Below are 21069 nucleotides of genomic sequence, written 5' to 3' on the forward strand. Positions count from 1 at the left end.
CATCTGAGGACTTAGATCACAGCACTGAGTTCTCTTGTCTCATTTAATCTTAAGATAAGAAACAGGGAGGGGAGAGAGGAAAAGAAAGTCTCTGTTAAAGAACCAATGACCACATGTAACAAACATTGAATAAATTTCTTACTACCAAGAAATTTTCTGGAGAGCTTCTCCACATCTTAAACTACTAATGGCATTTGCATAAAGGCAGCAAGATTTCTGCTAAGAAACAAATCTATTTTAAAATTTGAAGCCATAATTCTGTCCCTGGAGGTCCCCAAGGGTAACACTGAAGATAATACAGCTGCTGCTTCATGACTCCTAACAGTGACCAGTTAAAATGAGACAGGAGAAGTTCAAAAGGCTTCTCAAAAAATGTTGTGTCTCTTTGAGACTTTTAGATCAGTTTTGTTTCCACTTTAAGTAAAGAGAAAATGTTTACAGTGGCCAACTCAAGCAGAGATATGGCAGTCAAAATGGATTGTTTTAATAAATTTAATACATGGATTAATATAGTACATTGTCTTGCAAGCTAACAAGCAGCAAAGCCTCCCACCACCTCCCTAATTTTTATCTGCCATGAACATGAAAATGCATCCTCAGGAGCAGACTCTGGTACTGCAACTAAACCCTATTTAAAAATTAGTCATTTTCTACCCAGGATTTAATCTTGGTCAGGCCCTGATACTTGCACCAGTCTGGGAGCAAACATGGCAAGACAGTATTTCAGTCACTAAAGCCTAAACAGTGGTACTCAGATCCACAAAGGAGCAGCTATGTTGACAAAGAAGAAAAGAGTTTTATATTTTCTCTTAAGAACTGCTAAGGAAAAAAGATCCTGTGTCCATGCAAATACTACTAGCAATAAATTGTAAGAGGATAGGAAATATGATGCATGAATAACAACAAAGAGGCTAAACTGGGATGTTTTTCAAAGTTTAGCATTTCCAAAGGTGTTAGCAGGTTTTTATATTTGACAAATCCACTCAGGATGCAAGCAGTATAAAAAGCTTTGTAGGGAAGTTTTCAAGAATAAAGCTGGGTTTTCTGCTCTGTAGCCAGCATTCCCAGGAGAGACAAAACTCTTGGCAGTTCAGCTAACAACAGTGCAGAAGCCCCAGGTCTAAATAGTAGGAATGTACAAAAATAAATTAGGCTCACAAAAAAAAAAAAGTCTCAATTTTGAATTTTGGATAATGCCTATCTGTGGCATCAAAATGAAATGTAAAGATATATCTATACTGGCTAGCTTGGGACACAAATTTGACTTGCATTTTAATAGTTCTGAGCATTTTATTATTAGAAAGATGTTAGGTGTTTTCTGCTTCCTCAGTTTTCACTTTATATGGAAACTATTTGAGCTTGAAAGTTTCTGTACAAACAATTCTCATTATCCTTTGGATTTTCTGCACCACTGCTTTAGATTTTTTTATGACGACATTATTTTTTTCTTCCATTAAGCATTCAAAAATATCTACCATCCATTTTATTCTGTTGGGTCCTATATAAGCTTAGCAATTATGGAAAGTAAAACCTTGGCCTTACAGAAATCAAAGGATGCAAGGCTACCACCCCTATTTTAACCACTGGTGTATATAAAGGGGATGATGTGGATTTCACAGCCCACATCGCAGGTCCTGCAGATAAAATGTGGGGGGAACCCACAACACAAAGTTCTGCATGTCCACATGTGTATTATATAGTATCATGAAATAGCCTGTACTTCAACTCTGCAAGTGTAAATTTATTATGCAGTTCATAAACAGGATTCAGAGTAGGTTAGATGCTAAAAATAAATGAAGACTTGGTTTCATTGGATAATTTTCCTCTGATTTTTCTCTAAAGTTTCCAAACAGATTATCTTGACAAAAATTACAAAAGGTCAATTTGACCTTTGGCCAATGAGTAAATTATTCTCTCTGGGCATTAAAGTACTAATTGTAAATTAATGTGTTGTGTGCTGGCTCTGTGGTGGGATTCCTGTGGTTCTTTTGGAAACCATACCTTAATCCCAACATATCTGGATGGGAAAATGGGATGTTCCATTGTGGGGAGGGATGACTCATTAACCTGTTTCCCAATCATCACTTTAGTGGCCACATCAATGAAGTCCACCCCCAGAGTCTTGGATACAAAGGGGAAGGAGCGTGAGGCCCTCAAGTTGCACTCTATCACCTGGTGGGATCAAAAAAAGAGAAACAGCAGGGTCAGGCACTGTGCAGGGAAAAATTACATTGATTCACATTTTTTGAAAGCAGCCCTGAGTCCTCTTGGCAGATATATTCTTCAGACTGTCAAATAGGAAACATAGAAATTGTGATCATTATTAAAAGAGGGAAGAGGGGTGGGGAATGGCCACCCTGAGATACAAGCAGCTGAGGTCCATCTCTACTGTCTGAATATCAGAGCTGAGGGGAGCCAGACCTCACTCAGAAAATGTGCTTTACTATATCCTAAATTAATGTGCAAGAGGAACACATGCACAGGCATTAGGAACAACCTCCAGAGGTCCAACCTGTTCTTTTCCCATGGTGATGGCACTTCCTGAATGCCAGACTGTCCTTGCTGACCTCCCCCACCCACATGTGGCAGGCATTCAGCCAGGCAGGGAAGTACCACAGAAGTTCTGCAGAAGTTCTTCTCTTGGAGCTCAAGAGCAGAAGAGGAATTGCTGGAAGTGAGAAAGAAGTGGAGTGAAAGGGGGTGAGAATAGTGAAGGTACAAGTAAAAGCAGGGGCTGTACAAAGGCACCACTGTGGGAAAGCAAGGAAGGGAAAACTCTGTTCTCTGTCTCTGGGGAGTTTCTGAATAACCATGTGTGAAACAGAGAAAAGGTGAACAGTAAGTACATTTTACTCAACTCATAGCCCAAACAGAAATTTTCACCAATATTGCATCTCTTCTGTTTCCTGTCAGATTTTTTTCCTATCCACTGTATCCTCAGTCATTCTCTGCTCACATTCCTCTGACCTCCTTCCATTAGCAAGAGAAAGCCAACTGTTACCCAGAAGGGGTCAGACATTGCTGTACTTCTGCTGCTAATAGCTACTAGGACTATTCAGATAACCTTCCTAATAGCTTAGAGTAAAGGTTTAACACTTACACTGTCTTGCTTTCTTTTCAATCCCTTTGAAGGCTTAATTCAACATCAAGATGATGTTGAGAGTTAAAGATGAGAGAAGATATTGGAGCTCTAAAAGCCATGCTACCCAGTACATGGGATGAGGTGCAGGTCCCAGTGCTGCCCATCCTATTCCAAACTGGCAATTTTGGGAAGGACAGCAGCCCAGAATGAAACAAAGCTGACAGACAAAGCAAGCAGACTCTCTTCACCCTCAGTGTGAAGGCAGGGGAGGATTCTCTCTGCCACACAGGCAGGGAGAGCTGTGTGACCAAGGGTGGCACCAGCCCACACCCTCTGCCAGGGCAGGTTTGGTGCCACTGCCACCATGTCCCCAGCAGAGGTGCAGGACCCACAGAGCTCAGCACAGGCCCTGCCACACTCACAGCAGCTCTTACCAGCACATTGCTGCCTTGCACCAAGAACTGGATATTGAATGGACCCGAGATGGCAAAAGCCTTTGCAATCTTTTTTGTAGCAGCTTTTACCTATAAAAAACCAAATTTAGAAAGTGTTAATGTGTGTATATAGAATAAACAATTAAATTCCACAAAATAGAGAGGGTCATGGCAATAAATCACTAGACTGGTAGATTTCTTTAAACATCATCTCTCTCTGCCTTGTTTTTTTCTCTATACCCACATTTTGGCAATAGCACTATTTCAGAAGCAAACATGTTTAATTTCCCTAGTAACTTAGAGCCTGAAGTGTATTTGAGGGCAGAAGTAAAAACCAGGTTTTTGTGTGTGTGAGAAAGCAGAGGGGAAAAGGAGAAAAACAAAGAATCAAAGCCTTGCCCTGTAGTAATTCCTACTCTGGAGTCTTTATACCTTTCTTGGTGATAGAATGAATAACGGTTTATTATTTGAGAATAACTAATCAGTTTTGGGAGTGTCCTGAAAATCTTTCACCAACATGCCTGTGCCATCACAGATCAGAGGGAGGTGTCTGAGTAGGAACACAGTGGGAAGAAAGCTTTATTTCCCAGGTGTGTCAATACAAGGGTTTGAATAGCTTTGCTCCAGGAGATGGCTATTTTCAGAAACAAGACTTTGGACATTCTTGGAAACAGAGCTGGAGCACAGATTATTGCATTACAGCTTTTGCTGGCTTCCAAGCAAACCCCTAACAGGATGACATAAAGGAGCATGGCACATTTCATTTAAAAAAAATTCATCCTAACAACTAACTCTGTATCACAAGGTTTATTCTTGAAAGGGGAAAAAGTCAAGATTAGGTGAGGTTCATTCATCCTGATATTATTTTTGGAAAAGCAGGCAGCTAGAAAGTCATACATCTGACAAAATCACTTTACGTATTGTGGGAGAAAAGGAAGTGGAAAGAGAACCATGGCTTATGTATAAATTAGGCAATAATTTACTGCTACAGAAGCTGGTTCTAAACCAAGGAAACAAAAAATCCTATGGGTCTAAAAGTGTGCACTGTTTAAATTACTGGGATACAGTTCAGATAATGAAGCCAATCACAGGAACACTGACATCCTTCACTTGCACATAGCACACTGGCCTTAAAAAATCATTGCTGATTTGATTTCTCCACTGTTGGTGCAGGGAAAGGAAATCCTCATTTCCTTTTCTCTTTTCAGAGCTAGAAAAACACACACCTTCTGCAAGGCTTCCTGGCTGATGCTCTGTGCGGGGAACATGAGGGTGGCATCTCCTGAGTGAACCCCTGCATCCTCCACATGCTCTGAAACAGCGTGGGCTATGACCTGCACACAGCAAGGAGAGAGCACTCATTGGTTGTCACATTCACATTCTCTGGAAAAATCTCTTCACCCAGGATCTTTCTCCTGGGAAGCTGAGAAGCCTCAGAGAAAAAGGAAAACAATTCTTATCTCATTTGCTTCTCCTGTGTTGTGCTCATGTGGAATGTGTTCTTTGGCCAATGAGGGCCAAGCTGTGTCAGGACTCTGGAAAAAGTCAGGAGTTCTCATTATTATCCTTTTAGCATTCTGTAAGTATGCTTTCTGTATTCTTTAGTATAGTATAGTATTTTTAAATATAATATAGTATAATAAAATAATAAAATAGCCTTCTGAGAATATGGAATCAGATTCATCATTCCTGCCTTCATCAGAGCACCCTGCAAATACAAGAATTGGTCACTTCACCCTCTCAGAAACTGCTCCTTCCTCCCCAGCACAGCCCGGCCTCCTGAGCAGAACTGAAAAAGGATACAGATGGAGGAGGAACAAAAAGTGAATTTCCTAAAATTTTGGGGAGAATATGCCTGAAGCAGACACTGGGCATATGAACGAGGAGACCACATCAGAGTCTTTGCTATCATGGTTAAGCAAATCATGAATATGATAAAACCTGCCACAGCCTGGAGATCCTGGGGCTTCCTTCCTCTCTCTAACACATGTGGGCTCAGAAGGTAAAAGCTAAGGAGGCTTTAAACCACGTTTTTAAAGTTCTGCTTGCCAGAACACAAACAACAAGCATGAAATAACATCACTGGTATATCATTTTATTCCCCCTCTTTTGTGGTGTTCTAAGCAAACAGAGGAAATCCAGGCCTAAGGATTTAAATTGACTTAACTGCATCAAGGCATAAAACCTCAATACCAAAAAAGTGATTGTGTCTGCTGTTTAAAAATTAAAATTGAAAAAAAAAAAATTTTCTGTTAATTGTGAACTTTGTGGGTTTTTTTGCCTTTGCTGAGTAATGAAAGGCAAGACAAAATTGCAAAAAAAAAAAAAAAAAAGAAAAAATTGAATAACTGTGATAATTCCATAACCCATGATAAAGTTCTGAAGAAAGTAATTTCTGAAGGTAGTGATTTGCAAATCTGGTAAAAATATATTCAAAAGGATTCATTTGCATGGATAAGCAATGCTTAAAAAATAACTGGTTAGATGTATACAATCAGAGAGGTGGAGCTTTTCAAGCACATTTTTCAGCCTAAGATGAATTCTTCTTGTTTCTTTACTCTCCTCAGCATGAATCCATGGCTCTGTAGTAAATCATTCAAATTACACATTTCTGCAGATCTCAGATCCCGAAAAAACAAGTTTAATATTAAAGAAAAGCAAAGTACTTACTCTTCCTGCCTTGGCTACAGCGTCCATTTCCACCTCACGGGCATCTTCAATAAATTTAGTGAGTACCACAGGGTAATCCTGCCATCAAGACAAGAAAAAATTAAAAAGGTTTTGTAAGAGAGTATTTGTAGACCACCTAGGACCCTTTGGAAGCAAAAGACAAGAAGAACAATCTATTAATATCCTCATTTACACAGATAAGTGAACTTTGTAAAGATATAGTGCAGGAAACTTGGCACAATTTCCCCAAAACCACTGATGCAAAAAAGTTTGAGCTCTCTATAACACCAGGACAGGGAAATTTGGGGCAAAACCACAGAGATTATGGCACAAAGAAGACAGCAAGAAACTCATGGTTGACCTCTAATCCCATCTCCTAAAGACAGCCCTTAACTCCAAGGTTTTCAATTCTTCCTTGCTCTGAGCCTCCCAACCACCTCACTGCACATGGTGCTTCACAGAGGAACTGGTCCTGGCCATTCTCAATGACTTTCTAGAGTGGTTGGTTGCTATTTTTGAGTCATATATTTTATGCAACCAATCCATTCCTTTCTAGTTTCTCTGCCTGGTTCCTAAGTCTCCCAGGGAGAGGCTGTCACTAATTATAGCTGGCCAGGAACAACCTGGCCTTGACCCTCACTACCTTCTCTGGTAGTTGTTTTCCTTCCTCTTCTTCCTGCCTGTCTCTGGGATGGCTAGCACACACCTCCACTCTCCTCTAATACTTTCTCCTGCCAGACACTTTCTCCAAAAAAACTCTAATCTACATTCTTCCTGGCCAGCTTTGTATCTCAACATTTTACCTGTCCCATCCACTATTAACTGCCTATTATTTATTAGAGAATAAAATGAAATAAATGACAGTTTGTGCATGTTTTAAAGGCTCCTCTTGAAAAAATCCAAGCAACTCCAGAAGTTACAAGACACAATTCCTTCCATTTATCAGTGCAAGGGTAAATTCACAGGCAAGGACAATGCTGAAGCCTACACTGTTTCATAAATTTAGTGGCTTGTGTCCTGTTCCTTTCTGTCTTGCTGCAGTTTTTCACCTGAAGATTTTATATGTGCACACAACCTTGTTTACTTCAATCTGTCTGAACCTGCATTAGAAGTTTTGAACATTATTGACAACATAAATGTCAAAATGACACAGCACTGAAACAGCAAAGTCATTAAAACAACAGAACAAGAACTGGTGGAGTTCTGCTGGATGAAGCAGAACTAGGTAAGGCTTTGGAACCAGAAAAACTGAGCCTATGTCCCACAAAGGAGCTCTATTAACACTGGGAGCTTCTGTGGAACCACTCACAGGCCACAAAGCCTTGGCCAGACTGAAAAATCCTCCCTAATGTAGAAGCAGAACACTCTAATTTTGTTCTGGTTTGCTTTTTGCTAGCTTGGCTTCAACTATAGCATAGTTTTTGTCAATACACAACACTGGATGAAGGAAGAAATTCTTCCCTTGGCAGTCTGACTAAAAACCAGCATGTAAATCTAGGGTAAGTCTCTTCAAGATGAGAACCAGAGTACCCAAAACCTCCTGGTGTGCAACTGGTCATTATGCAGTCAGCAGCAGTGCCCTGTGTGTGCAGCAGAACTGGATAGCATAAGGATCCCATGGGAACACCCTCTCTTTCCCCTAGGAATGTGTCATGTATTGGCTAGGCTCAACAAATGCAACTCCCAGAAATGTCTCCTGCACCAGGGATGAGATATCTCAGAACCAAAGAACAGCACTGCCCAATTCAAGTCAGCCAAGCTGTGACAAATGAAGTGACATGGGGTCTTTGGTGGGCTACAGCCTCCTCTAGGGCCACCACAAAGCCACCCAGCACCCAAAAAGTGATGTGTCCCACTGAGTGGGGCTTAAGGCTGCTGCCTGCTCTGCTTCTATGAGTGTAAACACAAAGCAGAGTGCTTCAGATGAAGTACAAAGGGAAGTTTGGCATTTTGGGAGGCCCAAAAATCCCATTTGGGGAGGTTCTCAGCAGGTTCTGCTAAGAACCTGCACACTACCACAGGATGACCCCATAGTCTTCTGAGAATAGTGAAAGAATTCCTTCTGATAGAAGTAACAGCTGCACTATCCCTCTAAAACTTGGTCCAAGATGGTAATAAGTGGTCTCCTTGCCTCCACACCAACCTATCCTTCAGGATATTATTATTGTGAAAGGTATCTTCTTTTCATGCCACCATTCCTTGCTGAAAAGTTAAACTTGCACCATTTGCCTCATACACTTAAAGACCTCATGGTTTAATTCTTGTTCAAGCTTTAACCACCTAAGAATCCTGAGAAAGCAGCAATATGTCTGACTTCCCCAGCCAGTTGTGTTTTCAGGGAGCTCATCTTTAATTCATTTATTTTAACTACTTTTTTTTAGCAGTGTTTATGGTGTCACAGCCCTGTTCTGAACAGTGACCATTAAAAAAAACAAAGAAGAAGAAGAAGAAAAAACCTTCAGAAGAGATGCCAAGATGAAGTATTTAGTTGTTCAAGGAAGCCAGGCAAAACAATTGAAAAAGTAAGCAAAAGATGCTGCCATTTCTATGCTGGTTGGCATAACCTGCCACTGGCAAGCCTGGAAGGGTCCCAGCTCACAGGACTACATCCATTTACATAATTAACTGGTCAGAAATGTACATGCAGGTAAAACAGCTCTTCCTACTCCATGCAGGCATCCTGGTGGGGTCAGTAAGGATATTTGATATCATCTGTCAGGGAACAAACTGAGGAGTCCAACTGTCTCCTCCCCAGGCAAGGAAGGGAAAGAGTGATAAACACAATAAAGAAAACAAAGAGATAAACCACAGTAGAGATGAAACAAATAAGGGGAACACAAAAGGAACTGCAGCACAAAGAGGTACCTGGGAGACTCTGGTAGCTTCTGCTAAGAATTTCTTCATTTCGTCTTCAGTGAATACAACATTCATTGCAGACCCACTGTGAGAATAGGAAAGAAGAGAGTCACTGTCACATTTTCTGAAAAAACCCTTTGCCAGGATTTCTTCTCCTGGGACCTTGAGAAGTCTCAGAGAAAAATGTAAATAATAATTATCTGATTGCTGCTCCTGTGTTCGCTGCTTTGTAATGTGGTCTGGACATTGTTTACCAACAGGTGCATGTTTGATTGGTTTCATCTGAATTGTTTTTACTTAATGACCAATCACCATCAGCTGTGTTGGACTCTGAGGAGTCAGTCACGAGTTTTTATTATTCATTCTTGTTAAGCCTTCTGATGTATCCTTTCTCTTTCTTTAGTATAGTTTTAGTATAGCATTCTTCAATATAAGTACATAAAATAATAAATCAGCCTTCTTAGAGCAAGGAATCAGATTCCTCATCTCTCATCTTGTCCTGGGGACCTCACAAACTCAACAGAAGAGAAGCCAGGTCAGCCTCCCTTGTCAATTCTAGGGAGAGATCAGTGTGGGGCACCAGGGCACAGGGCTCACAAGGTTACCAACCACCTCTGCATGGCAGACTGGCCAAGGAAGCTCCTGGCTCCAGCCACTTGCCCTGCTCTTGACTCAGAGAGAGGCAGAGGTGGTACCCAATTACCTTCCACTATCCTTCCCAGAGGAGACAGGAGATCTCCAGAAGCACAGTGGAGAAATAAAGCAAGAACTGTGTTTTCATAGCCTTAGCACTGCTGCCAAATGCCCTTCCTGAGCCAAGCCCTTGAAGGTGCCCCTAAGTTGGGGAGATGGCTCCTGAGCCATCCAGCCCCAGTAAGGCCCAGACTTTCCCCAGGAGCTCAGGCCAAACACAGTTGGCTGATTTCAGCCCAATTGCTCCTCAGGGACACATGAAGTGAAGCTTGCATGGGTCACTGGCAGTGGTTGTGACAGTGTAAATCCAGATTCAAGGCTGTTCCTTGCTGGCCATTTCACTGTGCTCCTCCCCTAACGTCTCATTCTTTAAGGGAGTGAGCACAGTACAGCAGATACCTAAAAGCTGCTTTCATTGTAACTGCCAGAATTATCAGAGAAGGGGATCTAGGAGAACATGGGTCCAGAGTATGATTCAAGTCCTTTTTAAAGACAAGAATCTTATTTTAAAAAAATGTTTTTTCCCATTTCTACCATTGATGCTGAGCCTCCCCTTTGCTTTGTTGGGCAAGTCCACAGAGGCTGTGGGGGAAAAGTGGAAGAAGGATCTATGCCACAAATCAGTCACTTTATCCTAAGATAAATAGACACAGGTACCTAGGTGATTATATTTACCTCTTGGGCTGATGTAAATCAATTGAGTTCAATAAATCCATGAATTTGTGTCAATAGTACCACTGAGGACATGAGCTGGTGTACACAGTACCTAACTGGTGGGGAAAGGCATTCAGTTTTCCAGGGGAACTGGCCAATATTAGTCATATCTGCTCAGAAAATGAAGAAATCTAGCTGTGGACTGCTGCTGTTCTGCAGACAGAGGCCAGGCAGAGGGCTGTGCTAGGACTTTTCACACTCTTGTTCCTCAAGTTTTACATCCTCCAAGTTTCATCTTTCTCCCTGGAGTCCCCCTACCCTGCACTAACACACATTAGCAAATACTTAACACAGAAGGGGCCTATAATGGCTTTAATACAGATGGAAACAACAGGCTAAAAGAAGTGTTCCTTAATATCTGCAGAATGACATCAGGAGCAGTTGTTACCTTATACTTGACTATACCCAACTTTACTCCTGACAGGAGAGCTGTTTTCGACCTCTCTTGAAACCCTACTGCAAGTCTTAGATACCAGATAGAAAAGTCACACTCAGGAGTTGCTTCTAAAGGATATTTCCTTCAGGGCCAAATAAACCCTTCTCCTTTTCTTCTTTTAAAATAAAAAATGTGCTTGTCCCCCAGCCCTGAAAACTGATATTAAGTGCTTCATTTTGATATGTGTGTCTTTCACATGAAAAGGATCCTGTCTCCAATTTATTTTCACTTGTAAACTGTGCCCAGCAAACTGCTCTCTGCACTGAGTCACCCAGCTATGAAGAAACTTCTCACAGAGAACAGCAATCATTCAGAATTTGTGAGTTTGCTGTGTGCATGTGCTGGTGTAACCTCCTCAAAAAGTCTGTCTGGCTGCTGGAAATGAGGGACTCTCTACAATGTCTGTTTAATGAGAAGCAGCTGCCACAGGGGAGGGACATAAAACATGCCTGTAAGCAGAGAAGCTTGGCAAATAAGAAGCTGAACTCAAAAGATGCACTGTCATTTTCTGAAAACAGATGCCCATCTCAATAAACAGCCTCAGCAGGTTCCCTTCTCTTTTTCCTGGTGGCAAACAATCTTCTGACTTAATTGTAAAGGTAACAATCTCAGGAACCTGAAAGAATATCCCAGATGGTTTGTGGTTTTGGCCTTGAGATATGCAAAAGGTAATACAGCTGAACAGAGATTTTTATTATTATGTTCTACCTCTGATCTGTGCCTGATGGACTTCAGGGCTCCATTGGCTTTATTAATTGGTTGGAGCAAGTGTCTCATGGGCAACTTGATGCCACTTACACCTAGCACAGAGTTTCCCACACATTCCCTGAAGTTGTTCTGCCTTGTCTCAGAGAGGTTTTTGGAGTTTTTACCCCACATTGCTGAGCTCTGACAGCTGAGCCTTACCTCAGAACATAGGAGGGCCTCAGCAAGCAGGGATAACTCACAGACCTTGCAAATTCAACTGCATCTCTCTAAAGAAAGGGAGGAAAAACATGCTGTGAACAAGAAAATATTTTAAAGTCATTCCAAAATTCCAATTCTAACTGCATTTACACTTTACTAGCAAAGTAAAGATGAGGGGAAAGAAGCTGGAGGCTGCAGCCTGCGCTGAATCTAACACACATTACACTGAATGAAACTCCCTGGTTTCAGAGCTGGCACCTTCAGACCTCCCTTGTCCACAGAGCTTCACTGGGCAAAAAGAGCAATGCCAACACATCTCTATTCCTTTGCAATCTCTATCCTGCTCCTCAAGCCCAGCAGGATGCCTAGACCAGCCTGTCAGTGGTGCTAACTTCTGCTGGGTATTTACCACAGGTTGTTGAGGTGCTTTAAAGACATTTCCCTTCCAGTTTCCATCCTCTGCCAGTGCTGCTGCAGCATCACTTTCCAGGGATCAAAAAGTTCTTCAACAAGGGCAGTAGAAAACTGTCCAATGCCTTCAAAATTGTGAAATGTATCAAGATGAGCAGATGCACATCCCAACCCCCAGCTGCTTCAGCATTTCCCAGGTGCACATCCCAACTTACCAGTGTGCTGACTGCCTTCCAGGGAGCCTGGGCCACGTGCAGCTCATCCAGGACAGCTGAGAACACGGAACGATCTTCTGCCTGGTCAATCTTTAAAGGATCTGTGCCAAGAATCTTCACTCCACTCTGGTGCAGTGGCACTGCCAGGTTGTTGGGAATCTGCCCACCTACAGAAATAATGCAGCCACTGCATCCCTGTTGGAAGGCAGAAAGGAGCACAGTCATGTGCGAGTTATCTTAATAGGAAGAGCTGCCACAACAAAATTCCAATATTTAGATTATGTCCCTTTTCAGGTTGCTGTGAACAAAGACAGATCATAGGGCCAAAAAGATGATCAGAGAGCTGAAGCACCTCTCCTGTGAAGACAAGCTGAGAGACATGGGGTTGTTCAGGCTGGAGAAGAGAAGCTCCAGGAAGATCTTATTTCAGACCTTATTGCAGGAGAAGAGAAGCTCCAGGAAGACCTTCTAGAACCTAAAGAGAATTTATTAAAAAAGAGGAGAGGAACTTCTTACATGTATAGATAGTGATAGGACAAGGAAAAATGGTTCTAAACTGGAGGAGGAGAGATTTAGGTTAGATGTTAGGAAGAAATTCTCTTCTCTGAGGGTGCTGAGGCCCTGGCACAGGGTTCCCAGAGCAGCTGTGGCTGCCCCATCCCTGGAAGTGCCCAAGGCCAGGCTGGACAGGGCTTGGAGCAACCTGGGATAGTGGAAGGTCTCCCTGCCCATGGCAGGGAGGTGGAACAAGATGATCTTTAAGGTCCCTTCCAACTCAAGTCATTCTATGATTTTATCATAATTGTGCTGATCCAGTGGCACCCAGGCTGCAGCAAAGTGTGATTTGCAGTGTGTATCCTCCCTAAACCAGAAATTCCCTCCTCAATATCACTCAAAACCCAGCAAAAACTGGAGGTCAAATTCCCTAGAGAACCAGGGAAATTTGCAGCTTTCCCATCAACCCATGATTCCCTAAGTTCTGCTTGAACCATAGGCTGTTACTCTGTCTGTGTGTCAGGTTTAGGTGCTTCTGCTTTTCAGTGGGGACAAAGCACTGAGCTGACACACATTGCCTTGCTTTCCAGGGGAAAGGCACTGCACTAGGAACATGCTTTGCACACCAACAAACCCCAGCACTCTGCCCTGTGGGGTCAGGTTTCCTTCCCATGTGCTCCTACCCATGTAGACATGGAAATTCTCACTACAACTGAGCCTAACCCTCCCTCCTTGCTGTAGCCTTTGCACCCAGCAGCACAAACAAACAAGATGCTGAGGTCTCTATTTTTCAATCTAACTCTTGGAAAAAACAGCCTCTTCCATGCTCATGGTCAGAGATTTCCAGAGGAGCAGACATTCATGCAAAATCTTTTTTACTCCAGAGATGCAAGGCAGTAACCTCCAGCACAGAGGCAATGGGAAACAACTGGAATTACTGGATATTTTTCTTGCCAGCACTGCTACTCAATAAGCAAAGCACCTTTGCTAGCCCCAGAAGCCAGGCTTTAAGGAGGGTAACAAAGCTAAGCAGAGCATAAATCAGAGCCCAACTCTTCATACAGTCTGCAAAGCTATGCAAAGCTATACACTTAGCCCTTTGTTTTAATTAATGCTCCTTATTCCTGACTAGCTTCTCATTTCTGGCAGTGCCCTGGATAGTAGCAAGTATTTCAGCAAACTGTCCTGGGTGTTCATTTCCACACAGGTTATTTGTAAACACTCCAATTCCAGAGGTAGAAGGGGCAGAACAGGTGGCACAGCATCCTCCAGCCACAGTGGAGCATTTCATGTCTGTCACTGGGCAGCTTTGCATTTTAAGTGAGAAAATAATAAACAGTAAATAACAAGAGACAGGTGATCTTGCTTGCTAACACACACCTTTCCACAGGTGCAAATATGGGCTTCTTTTTCCATAGAATCCCTAATGCTTTCAAGCAGAATCTAGTCAGGTGTGAAAATTTTCAGTAGAAGAACAGGCCTTAGAGTACCTACAACAAAGAGCACATTACTTTCAAATTAAAGATGGTGAAACTTTGCCCAAAGGACAATCTGGCCCACAGAACAGCTCCAGTGAAGTACTCTTTTGAACCAAATGTGTTTTATAGTTTTACCCTAACAAAAACTTAGAAGTTTTATCCTTTACTTCTAACAAATGAGAAACATAAAGCAAGTGATCCATGGTTTGGCACTAAAAGATAGAGGAACAGTGTTCTTTTAATTAACAAGTGTGTTTTTCCTGAAGCAGGTCAGCTTCACTGGCCTTCCTGGAAGAGGCATTCCTTCAGGGATTTAAATGGATTTGGAGTGGCAAAACTGTAAACTGAGAGCAGAATGGACTATAAGTGACTGGGCAAAAATAGATGGTAAATGATAGTACAGTCCCCACTCAGCTTTGATGTGACAATTTCCTACCATAATAAAGATCCAACAGGCTGGCATTTAAGCAGCACTTACTAGCCCAAGGTTATTTGCTCAGCAGGCTAATACACAGCATAAGATGATTATTTTTTTCTTTTCTTTTTTTTCCCCTTTTCCTATGCAGTCACTCATGGGATGCCATGATGCTGCTGGCCAACAGCAACCATGTGAAAGAGCTTAGGACAGGCAGTGAAAAAGGACAGGGGCTGTTTTGTGCCCAAAAGCAGTTGTCTCATGACATCAGAGCTCACCACCTCCAGCTTGGAAGAGAAATCCATGCCTTAGTGCTTCCAGACCCATCCAAACCAGAGTAACTCCCTCTAGTCCCTGACCCCTTTATCCCACAAGGATAAGAACCAGAGTGTGAATAAGCAAACCCCTCCTTGCAGCTTGGAAGGAGAGTAACAAGTCAAAGTAGCTTTGCTTCCAAGGTTAACCAACATCTTAATCTATTTTCGACATATGTGAAAAGTGAAGTGTCCCAGCTAACAGCTTCTCCTCAGCTGCTGCTCATTTCTGCCTTTAAAACAATTCTAGTAAGTGCACATCTAAAATGCAAATACTGCCTACATCAAAGTTGGGATAGAATTAGGGACTTCAGCCCTAAGGAGACACAGGAGATTCCTTTTTCAAGCAGATAGCAAAGAATCATATACTCATTTTTACTCAAGGAGAACCATAAATTGAATCTAGCTGCTGCTTACTTCTTTACTTTAAAATTCTGCTGCTGTTTCCCAAAGCATGTTCCCACCCAAAGAGCAACCACTGTCCTGACAGGGAACACGACTGCTCCACTGAGAAATGTGGGCAGGCAGAAAGGGACCCCACTGCTTATCACTTTGTCATCAGCCATATTTTAATTATAAAGAAAATTAATAACATCCTTGCCATGAGATATCGTTAAAATACACGCAATACATAATCTAGTGAGAGAAGCCTAGAGAGAATTATTTTCTCCTTTATAACAAAAATCACTCTTTTTATTACTACCTTGCTGTTATGTCATTAGTAATAGAGCTGGGGTTTCTTTTTCCCTGAGTTTGAAAACAAATTAGACCATTAAAATTGTACCTAGGAGCCTCCTTTACTTTTATGAATTGTTTCAGAATAATCTCCAAAACAGAAAAAAGAATCAGTAGAGGCCCTCAAGCAGATAGATATTAAAATAAAAAGGGAACATCTTCTCTGGAAACAAAAAGCCAATAAATCTGAGGGAAGGAATTTTATTTATTTTTTAAAATTATTGTCCTCACAGACTACCACCTAACTCTGCATGCTTGCAGTAAATTAAACTTTCCTCCAATGAACAGCTCTGTTATGCAGAGCTCAGACTGGTGAGTCACTGCAGCTGGAATGTCACCTGGAGGTTAAAGAGGACACAAGGAAGAGAAAGAGGGGGGACAGCTGAGCACATCCCTGGGAGAGGGCTGTGTGGAGCTGTGAGCATTTCTTGGTGGGCAGCTTGCAGCTGTCTCAGTGCTGTTGGTAAACTCTCTCCTTGAAGCAGCCTAATTTATCTGATCAGAAAAGCAGGGACAAATCAGTGCACCTAATCACTTGGCCTTAACAGCTGCCCAAGCTCTGCTGCTAATCCTAACAATGTTTAGGGAGCTGAAAATCATCTCTACAAAGGGCTCAGGGCTGTGTCCACTGTTTGCTGATGGTTTTAGATGCAGTTTGCCAATGATCCATGACTTTTCAGTCATTTCCAACAGTTCATTGTCCATTGGAACACCAGAGGAGGCAATGACCAGGAGAGGTTAAAAGAACAGTCTGAAATCATGACACTGTTCATACTCTATGTGAAGATGGGAGAGATGGCTACCTACAGGATTGGTGAAGGATCTCAGAATCTGATTCATTTTTAACTTGATCTTTTCCCCAGGGGCTGAATTCCAACTGCATTTGCCTGAGGAAGTATTCTCTTAACAGCACATTAGCATTTGGCTTATTCATTTTTCTAAAGAAATGACATATAACAAAAAATGTATCTTAGACTACACTGCCTGGAGGTTTGGGCTCTGTCCCCAGCTCTGCCCAGGTTCTTTTGCATTACTCTGTGCAGGCCTATCTACTCCTCAGTCTCCCTACTTGCAAATTAGGCATAATCATACCATTACCTTATGTTACTGCTGAAGAAAAGTGGTTTTACTATTTGTATTTCCTATCCACCTTTGGAATTATTAGACAGAACAACACCGATTTTGGATGTTTAGGCTCATACTCTGATGGCTTTCACACCTCCAGCACAAACATCAAGTTGGTTGTTTTGACACCCACACCAGAGTAGCAAAGTCCTCTGCAAACCCTGGGTATGACAGGATGATGCTGCTGTTATTAGACCTGGAGATCTGCATTGCCCCCCATCAAACTGGCCAAGCCTTGCTCTGACAAGCAGGATAATGCAAGTTTCAATATGTATTCAGTATTCTTTGCACATATTTTTCTTACCCAACCTGCTAATTACTAGCACTCCATGTGGAAATGAGCTCCCTCATCACCTATCTCTACCTTCTCTTTGATCCTGAAGTAATTAGATGTTGTATTTCATCAGTGTTATTTGTCTGACAAACTGTCACACCAGTTTCCTCCATGCCCCTGCTCAGGAGTTCAGTTCTGTTAAGTAAACAAGAGTTCAGTGCTTTTAGGGCCGAGCCTCATGGAAAATCCTAAAGCATCCAAAAATCAGCCTTTAAGAGTCCAGAGAGCCACCAGACTCTTTGGCCTCTTGAAAAATCTATATTTTCCAGTAGCAGTCTCTGTTTTTACAAAAATTTAAAACAACCTGTACAAACAGGAAAGTATGAACATGCAATCTAAAAATGGTCATAGACAGTAATTTGCAAATGGCTGAAGAACAGAGCCTAGAGACTGGAACTTAATTTCTGCTATGCTTTGGCCTGGTTCCAAACCTGGGAATGATCAAAACATGGCCAGATTGTGAAACCATTTTAGAAATTTGCACCCATTCACAAAGGAGATGAGCTCAGATCCTCATATACCAGGAAAAAGAGTCAAGAAAAATCACAAGTTTAACATGATCTAGAGAAGATTCCAGACATTTCTGGAAAGTTCTTCAGCAAGTTCTGCAAAGTTGCTTCAGCAAGTTACATGGCCAACTGATGCTGAATTTCAGTGTAGATGAAGTTCCTGAAAGCACCTTTAAAAGCCTCAGCAACAAATCCAAGATGACTGTGTTATCTGCTAGAAATCAACATTTTCAATATTGGGGCCAACTGTTTACATTATACACCCCACATCATCACATATGTCTGGGACTCTCCTCCATTGTGGCATTCACATTCTCTGAAAAAATTCTTTCACCCAGGATTTTTCTCCTGGGAAGCTGAGAGGCCTCAGAGAAAAGGAAAACAATTCTTATCTCATTTGCTTCTCCTGTGTTGTGCTCATGTGGAATGTGTTTGGAGATTGTTTACCCACAGGTGACTGTTTCATTGCATTCTGGTGTGAGTTGTTTTCACTCATTGGCCAGTCAGTGCCAAGCTGTGTTGGGACTCTGGAGAGAGTCACAAGTTTTCATTATTATCTTTTTAGCATTCTTAAGTATCTTTTCTGTATTCTTTAGTATAGTACAGTATTCTTTAATATAATATAGTATCATAAAGTAATAAATTAGCCTTCTGAGAACATGGAGTCAGATGCATCAGTCCTGCCTTCGTCAGGGCTTCCCTGCAAATACAGTACTCCATCTCTTAGATCAGCATTTCTGGACACTTGAAAATTGCTGAAAGACCAGTGCAAAGTCCAGATCAAGAGCTGGAACATTTTCTGGTTTGATGGCAATTCCAATGCCCCTCCCTGGTCTGCCTGCCTGTATGCTGGACCACATCCACTTGCCAACTGCACTGCAAAGCCAAGCCTACAAACTCTTGAGCCCACAATGTTGTGATGCACAGAACTCCCTCAACTGCTCCAGGTGGAGGACTTGTGCTTCAAATCAAGGGTGTGCTTAACTGCTAAGGCCCAGCAGTGCAAGGGCAGAACAGTTTGTGCAATAAATGTCTGTGCAGCAAATTAAGCCTGCTTGTAAATATTGCACAATATGGCATCTTGCAAAATAATTTCATATTTATTTGGCATTCTTTATTGAGCAGCCTGCTAGGAGCATCAGTGATGTGTAAAATGCAACACTGGGATCCAAAGCAAACAGCTTTTGCTCTCTTCCCTCACCCCCAGCTGCTTCGCAAGCTAGTGACAGGAATTTTGAAAAGTTTGGGTTGCTTCATGGCTTTTTATAGTGCTTCTGCTTTTCTTTACCTCATTTTGGTAGATGTCCAGGATCCTTTCCAGTGACAACTCCTCAAAGTACAGTCTGTCACACTCATCAAAATCCGTGCTCACTGTCTCTGGGTTGCAATTCACGACCACGGTCTTGTTGCCAAGCTGACGCAGTGTGCGGATACTGGAGACAGCACACCAATCAAACTCCACACTGCTGCCTGCCAGGAGACAGAAAAGGGGGCAAGGAAAAGAAGGATGCAGAGAAGAAAACATAAATAGATATTCTCAGCACTCCAGCTTAAAGAAGAAAAAAATAAGCCAGCAATGCCTCCTGTCAGCTCAGAGTCAGAAATGTAATTGTCCTCCCGTGGAAATTAATCATCCACAAAACGTGAAGCTCCAAGCACAACAGGTAAGTTGGCTCAGCTGCTCAGGAGTGACAGACCTCTCCAACATGTCTATCATCCTGTGCTCATAAGCACTTCAATGTGCTCTTGCTTTCCATCCAATCACTGCTGTTTCCCAACCAATGCACTCCATGATAAAGATAAACTGGGATAAACTGAGCTCCTGTTATTATAACACAGAACTGCTTATTCCATGAAACACAAAGCATATGTGAAGAACAGAGGACTGAGGTGGTTTTTACTCTTCCAGAAGAGCCAAACCAACAAGAAAATAATTACATCTCAGTGGGTTTGACATTCCTGTACAGTGACTCCAGGTAAGGCAGATGAGAAGAACAACACTTCCACAGCCACTCTGTGATCCCTGGATCTTGCTTTAAAGGCTACAGTGACTGTGGCAACACTGTGGGACAAGCACATCCTAATGTCCCAAACCCCGAGTGACCATCTTGAAAGGAAAAGATGGTCTGTGACCATCCTACTGTCCCAAACCCTGAGTGGGCACTGTGACCATCTTGAAAGGAAAGAGGCACAGAGGGGGCCTGGGTGAGCACCAGGACTTGGTGCCTGGCCTTGGGCAAGCTGCAGCTCTCAGGACTTGGGCAGTGCTGCAGGCTCCAGGGAACACTTGAATCAAGACTTGTGCAAACAGCTACTGCCCCACACATTTCTGTGCTCAAACATCTAAAACAGGTACCACAAATAGAGAATGATGCATAAAGAACATCATTAAATGGTTGTGCTCACAGTCTACAAGAAAACCTTGGCCTCATCGTGCTGCATTCATTTATTACATGATTGTTAACTACTGATATTACTTTTATATTTAATTGTGTGACAAGATATGTTAGAAATTCAGTCTGTGCTTAATTGCTGCCCCCACCACCTAGTCACAAACTGATGGCTGGCACAGGTCACTCTCTGACAGGCACATGAGTTGTTTCCTCACTTCAGTCAAACAAGAACCTCAAAACATGCCTTCAGTTAAACTCCACATTAAAAAAAAGGAAAATCAAATCTGAACCTGGATGTTTCCAAGACAGGACACCAGATGCTCATTCAGAATTTGTATTCCACTTCCATTACACAGGTATTTTTATAGGTATAAGAAACCACAGCTTAGGAACACAATGGTCATCTGGAGCCCTCATCTGACTGCTTCAGAGACAACCTGGGAAAACAGCTGAACAGCTGTTAAGTGTATTCCAGGCACAGCCAGTAATGGTAATGATCATACCCAAACATGGGAAGAAGGGAGACAGAAAATAAATAGTAATACTAGTAATGACTGTTGTAACATAACCAGACACTGCTCCTCAGGACACAACTGCTACATCAATACCTGCATTCCAAATAATTTAGCCTCTTCTAACCTGGAAGAGAACATTGAGTTGATCCCACTGAATTCTGATTACAATACTGAAAGCATAAAGGAAAAGCACACTGTTTACTTGTCACCATGATATTTTATAAAAAATCCTTTTGCCAGGATTTTTCTCCTGAGAAGCTGAGAAACCTCAGAGAAAAAGAAAAGCAATTATTATCTCCTGCTGTGGAATGCAACAGGTGGATCTGTGATTGGTCCATG

The 21069-nt window shown here is 42.1% G+C and overlaps 1 protein-coding gene across 1 annotated transcript in view; it reads right to left on the reverse strand.

Moving 5' to 3' along the window:
- CPS1 (carbamoyl-phosphate synthase 1) overlaps nt 1–21069 on the reverse strand; it is a 92098-nt gene that overhangs the window by 11399 nt on the left and 59630 nt on the right. Inside the window, exons 25-32 of the mRNA XM_066553616.1 lie at nt 19111–19292; nt 12418–12612; nt 11792–11859; nt 9052–9127; nt 6187–6264; nt 4743–4850; nt 3517–3606; nt 2002–2172 (exon numbers count right to left, since the gene is read on the reverse strand). Of these exons, the coding sequence (XP_066409713.1) occupies nt 2002–2172; nt 3517–3606; nt 4743–4850; nt 6187–6264; nt 9052–9127; nt 11792–11859; nt 12418–12612; nt 19111–19292 (968 nt within the window). The remainder of the gene's footprint in view (nt 1–2001; nt 2173–3516; nt 3607–4742; nt 4851–6186; nt 6265–9051; nt 9128–11791; nt 11860–12417; nt 12613–19110; nt 19293–21069) is intronic.

This window comes from Molothrus aeneus, chromosome 7, assembly GCF_037042795.1.
Source record: "Molothrus aeneus isolate 106 chromosome 7, BPBGC_Maene_1.0, whole genome shotgun sequence".
Taxonomy (NCBI): domain Eukaryota; kingdom Metazoa; phylum Chordata; class Aves; order Passeriformes; family Icteridae; genus Molothrus; species Molothrus aeneus.